Source organism: Vicia villosa, unplaced genomic scaffold (genome assembly GCF_029867415.1).
Source record: "Vicia villosa cultivar HV-30 ecotype Madison, WI unplaced genomic scaffold, Vvil1.0 ctg.001617F_1_1, whole genome shotgun sequence".
In the NCBI taxonomy this organism is placed as follows: Eukaryota; Viridiplantae; Streptophyta; class Magnoliopsida; order Fabales; family Fabaceae; genus Vicia; species Vicia villosa.
Genome location: NW_026705675.1, coordinates 339,628 through 345,349, shown reverse-complemented (window position 1 = coordinate 345,349; position 5,722 = coordinate 339,628). Strand labels below are relative to the sequence as shown.

At 31.1% G+C, this 5,722-nt stretch overlaps 1 protein-coding gene across 2 annotated transcripts; it reads left to right on the top strand.

The window, feature by feature from the left end:
• Positions 1-2,515: 2,515 nt before the first annotated feature.
• LOC131636018 (tropinone reductase homolog At5g06060-like) lies at positions 2,516-5,135 on the top strand. 2 transcript variants are annotated; one of them, XR_009293928.1, is made up of 5 exons: positions 2,516-2,668; positions 2,923-3,130; positions 4,027-4,274; positions 4,347-4,453; positions 4,549-4,563. XR_009293928.1 is itself a non-coding variant. In XM_058906664.1 (5 exons), the coding sequence occupies exons 1-5, from the start codon at positions 2,577-2,579 to the stop codon at positions 4,726-4,728; spliced, it is 804 nt and encodes a 267-aa protein (XP_058762647.1). In that variant the 5' UTR covers positions 2,516-2,576; the 3' UTR covers positions 4,729-5,135. The 2 variants fall into 2 exon arrangements, 1 of the variants encoding a protein (XP_058762647.1); XM_058906664.1 differs by having other exon boundaries at positions 4,027-4,243; positions 4,549-5,135.
• The last annotated feature ends 587 nt before the right edge of the window (positions 5,136-5,722 follow it).

Here is a 5,722-nt window from a genome sequence, read left to right as displayed (position 1 = left end):
AGATAGGGAACGTTCACGTTGTTTGATGGAATGCAGATCGCGAAGAAGATCTGAAAAACGGAAGTGATTTCCTTTGGTGATCGTTCTTGAAGATCTGTCCATAGTTCGAATGCCGAATCGAAACAGATGGTGCTTTGTGCGATGTGAGGTGATAAAGTGCGATTGATCCAAGAGATGACCATGCTGTTTGCTCGTTCCCAAACATCAAGATTGGGATCTGTGGAAGATGGTTTTGGAAGAGAACCATTGATGAAGCCAGGCTTGTTCTTTGAGGTGAGGGCGCGTCGCATAGATCTGCTCCAGTTGTGGTAATTGTGATCATCTAATGGTGGTGCGACGAGAATGGCGCCGGGATTCTCGCCGGGATGAACGTAATACGGGTTTCTTGGATTGAGGGTGGGATCCGTTGATGGAGGTGCCTTGGGTGAGTCATTTTTTATGGAACTTTCTGTGTCTGAATTTTCATCTGCCATGGTTGAGTTTGAAGGAACGAATGATGCGTATGAAAGAAGAAGATGAAATGTGCAGAGAGATGAAGAAGATGATGCGCGGAAAGAAAAGAAATGGATGAATTTCAAAGAATTTGTTTGTGGTCTCTTGATACCATATTACAGCCCAAGAAATTGAATATGGGCCTTTGTATCATTTCAGTGTATGAATAAGAAATGATTATCATTATTATTATTGTGTACAAGAGTATAGAATGGTCCACCTTATATAAGAGAAGGTTAGGCCTCTATTTACATAATAGAACCATTAAGGCCCAATGTAGATAACTATCTAAATATAACTAATGTATAGACTATTAAGGAAAAGTTGGTTATTCTGTTAATAAGTCTGTCGTTAAAATCCGTCTCGTAAAACCTTAAAAAAACAAGGCAAAGGCAGAGTGAAGCAGATATAATTTAAAGTATGGGTCGGTTTGTCATGCAAAAAATTGAATATGGGATGAGCATAAAAACGAAGCATTTCTAAAGGCTAAAATTACAAAATAATTTATTAATGCCTGTACTCGCTAAAGGTTGAAAAAATTGAGCATAACCGAAAGAATGAGGAGGTTTTGGAATTGATTTGGAAGATGGATGTGCCTTTTAAAATCAAAGCTTTCGCTTGGAGGATTTTTGTGAATAGGCTTCCCACGAAAGATCTTTTAGTGTATAGAGGTGTTAATTTCTCTACTACTAACCTAAATTGTTTATTTTGCGATTCTCATTCGGAGGATTTGGATCACATGTTTTTCAAGTGTGAAGTGGTTAAAATTGTTTGGAATGAAATTGGCGTGTGGGTGGATTACCCGAATCGGAAGGAGTTCGATTGTATCCCTTCCTTTATGGAATGGTATGTCATGGGGCGGGTAAAAGGGATCAAAGTTGGTAAATTGGGGGTGTTTTGGTTAGCTACTTGTTGAATTATTTGGTTGACAAGGAACAGCTTTTGCTTTAGGAACGAAGCTTGGAACATAAACAATATTGTTTGGAATATCAAAATTTTGATATGGAGGTGGTCCTTGTTGGGCGATATTGCGTATCCCAATTGTAGCTTTTACGACTTTAGTAAAGATCCAATTTTATTTTTGTCGTAATTGTAATTGGTTTGTAATATCGTTTTTTTTTTTGTCGGACTTTGTTCCGTTCTTGTGTATCAAGGTTGGAGAACCCTTAGTTCTCTCATTAATTAAATTCTTGCTTACACAAAAAAATATACTAACTAATATTTGGAGTACTCTTTAAGTAATTAAAGTAGTAATTTTATTTTAAAATGCGTGTATTTAATACATTGAAAATTGAAATATTAATTTATAAAAAATATTTTATGTTTGAAGATTGCACTAAAAACATTCGTTAACAATACTCATAAACATATTATGGGCCCGTTTGTTTTGGCTTTTTTAAAAATGATTTTTACAGTGTTACAAAATTTTGTGAAATTTTTTTTATAAAAGCTTCAAATAAAAATTTTGTTTGAGTAGTTATTCTTAAAATGTGATTTTAGGTATTTCATCTATTTATGGGGAAAAAATTTGAATATCAAAATTTCAAAAAATCACTTAATTTTGAAGCTATTTCAAATAGATTTTAATAAAAATCATTTTTGAAATACAATTTTTTAAAAAAATTGCGATTTTGACTAAGTTTTGATCTTCAATAATCTATGTTTATGTTCTAGGATGTCAAAATTAATGTTTTATTTTAGAAAAAACGAATATTAAAAAACTTGTAATATTTTGAAAAACGATTTTGAAAAATCTATTTTTAAAAATACAAAGGAAAAATCCATTTTTTTAAAGCTGAAACAAACAGGCCCTATATTATAGCAAAACATAGTGGACTTATTTTGTCACCGAAAGTAAAAACATTTAAAGCGGTTAGAATAGTTAATATTATTTTAATCTATTATTGTTTCTTGATTTTAATATTTCACCAAATTGAAATATCCTTTCAATAGTTAAAAAAAAAATGGGACCGGAGTAGTTTTTTAATGACAGTGGAGCATAATATTTCTCTATATAATCTCTTGAAATCAATCGATAATGTATCACATATTGTATTTGAAAGGGATATTAATTAAGTAGAGAAATGGGTGAGAGAAACACAAGTAGCAGCAGAAGCAAGAAGTGGTCTTTGAAAGGGATGACAGCTCTAGTCACCGGTGGATCCAAAGGAATCGGGTTATTCTCCTTGCATATTAATTCTACTCCCTATGAGACTATGATTATTATTATAAGTCAATTTTTTTTCTTTTTAGGTTTATTGAATAATAGATGTATCTGATCTTTTATGTACACCAAGATATATTCATTACTTAATGAATCTAAAAAGATGATATTTACATATAATTCAGATCACACGGAGTACTTTTTCTACTTAATTTTTCAGCTTTTTCTTTGTGTATATGTGATTGTGATATAAACTGTGATAGTAGATATGATATTGTGGAGGAGTTGGCGGAGCTAGGAGCAACCGTTCACACTTGTGCTAGAAACGAAGTTGAACTGAATGAATGCTTACATCAATGGGCCACAAAAGGATACACAGTTACTGGTTCAGTATGTGATGTGTCATTTCGTGCACAGAGAGAGGACCTCATAGCTAGAGTCTCTTCTCAGTTCAATGGCAAACTCAGTATCCTTGTAAGCCATTACTGATAATTGGAATCACATGAAAAACTTTATCTATAATTTTTAATTTTTTACTTTTTAATATCTTTTGAAAAACTTTATGAAAAAAGTCAAAACTCTTTTTTAACTAAACATAATCGTGAATTAGTAATGGATTAGAAAGTAAATTTTAATCTATAATTGATTGTGATGGTAATATAAGGATTATGAAGCAAATTTTGCCTAATAATTAATTATTGCTATGATTTAATTTATTATGGTTCAAATTTTGCAAAACTTTTCTAATTTGCAAGTGGATTTATTGATTAAATTACTCTAAATACAAGGGTGAATTGTGCTGATCAAAATTTCCACAAAAATAATTGATAAAAACTCTTGTTATTAAAGGAATAAAAGAAATAAAAAAGCAAAGATGAAAGAGTGGAAGAAAAAATAGAAATATATAGCGTAATTATAAATAAAAAATAAGGAGCGAAAAATATAAATAATAGAAGAAAAAAAGAGATATAAAAGTCACACTAAAGAATTATCCTAATTCGTCTTAAATAATATGACTTTTTTCAATACTTAAGAGTTTTTTTTGAAATTTTCACTAAATCAAACTTAAATTTTTTATATGATCAATTCAAACAACCTTTCAACAATTTGAATTTTTGTACAGGATCAGTCTAAAAATCTTTCCCAAACAAACAGTTTTTTATATAGGCTAAACTCAAAGTTTTTCATAGGTTAAACAAAACTTTTATACAAACTAAGCTCGAAACCAAACCCAAACCTTTCAAAAAAACCTAAAACAAACCGATCTTATAAGACACACATACAAAATTTGTTGTTGGAAACTTGCCATTTATGTTTATATAGTTTTTGGTTTGTTAGATTATGCATACAATTTTATGTGTGGAATTTAGGTGAACAACGTGGGAACAAACATATACAAACAGACACTGGATATTACAGAACAAGATTTTTCATTTCTGTTGAATACCAATCTTGAATCCGCTTTTCACATAAGTCAGCTTGCACATCCACTCCTTAAAGCATCACAGTCTGCAAGTATTGTTTTCATTTCTTCAGTTGGTGGTGTAGCATCACTAAATGTAGGAACCATCTATAGTGCCGCAAAAGGTAACCATTTCATTCTATAGTGCCGCAAAAGGTAACAATTTCATATAGTGTTAATCAGTTGATTTATTGACACTCTGTAAATGTAATTGAATTGAAAATGCAGCTGCAATAAACCAACTCACAAAAAATTTGGCATGTGAATGGGCTAAAGACAACATAAGGACTAATTGTGTTGCACCGGGACCAACCAGAACCCCTCTCGGGGAAGAAGTAATTTTCTATCTTTGATTTTGTGTTGACAAAAGTTGATGTTTAATTAATTAATTCCGATTAAAAATGATTTCGATTGTGATTCCTCCGTGCAGCACTTAAAAGATGAAAAACTTCTTAATGCTTTCACTTCAAGAACTCCTCTTGGACGTATCGGAGAACCAGATGAGGTGTCTTCTTTGGTGGCATTCCTATGCTTACCTGCAGCCTCTTTCATAACAGGGCAGACCATTTGTATTGATGGTGGATTAACTGTTAATTGTCTCCTTATATGATAAGCTTGGCTTATACAAGATAGAGAGCTCTGCTAGCCCTGAGGTGGCAGAGGTTTTTACTCTAAAGTGGGGTATCCAATTAGCCGCGAATCTGAATTTGGGTTGTGTTGTCGTTCACTCGGATGCATTAAATGTGGTAGATTGTGTCAATGTCAGTAGAGAGAGTGCAGTGATTGATCTAGGGATTAATGATTGTCTTTTGTTTCTTAAGAAGTTTGTTGTTTTTGTAGTTGTGTTTGTTAGCAGAAGCTTAAATGCAGATGCTCACTCTTTAATTAGGATTGGAAATGTAGTAGGTTCAAAAATTTGGAAGGGATTCATTCCATCCGCTGATGTAATATTTTCTGCTGCCATTTTCTAATTGAATGCATTTGCCATAAAAAAAAAAAACATAAATTTTTATGTTAGTGTTTATTATTAAACTTGCATACAAGTCATGTTTTCATTTTATTTCAATCAGTTTTCTAGACAAGATTATAAAAAGTGTTTAATTGAGTTAGTCAAACTCAATTGTTGTAATAGTATCTATTAGGCTAAATTACCGTTTTGCTCCCTCAATTTTGTCTGATTTACGAAATTAGTTATCCTATTTTAAATTTAAACGTTTTTTGTTCCCCTATTTTCAATTCTCCTCTCACATTTTTTTATAGAAAATCGATGATAGTTTTTTGTTTTTTAATTTATATTTTTATATTTAAAGTACAACAATATGTTTATATACGATTATTTGTAATGTTTCACAAGTAAGTTGTTATTTAAAAATGAAAACATCATTAATTTTTAAAAATGAAAACATCATTACTTTTTAAAAATGAAAACATCATTACTTTTTAAAAATGAAAACATCGTTACTTTTAAGTGCAAAAGTATGAAAGGGAGACTAAAACTGTTTAAAATTAAAAATAGGGGAACAAAAACTGTTTAAATTTAAAAATAGGGGAACAAAAACTGTTTAAATTTAAAATAGGAGAACAAATTTCGTGAATTAGGTAAA

What these genes read in the sequence shown, in the direction of transcription:
- LOC131636018 (XM_058906664.1), top strand. Translation starts at nt 2,577, where the DNA reads ATGGGTGAGAGAAACACAAGTAGCAGCAGAAGCAAGAAGTGGTCTTTG. An exon ending in CATCTATAGTGCCGCAAAAG is followed by an intron (nt 4,244 to 4,346) that starts GTAACCATTTCA and finishes TTGAAAATGCAG; the next exon opens with CTGCAATAAACCAACTCACA. An exon ending in GAACCCCTCTCGGGGAAGAA is followed by an intron (nt 4,454 to 4,548) that starts GTAATTTTCTAT and finishes TCCTCCGTGCAG; the next exon opens with CACTTAAAAGATGAAAAACT.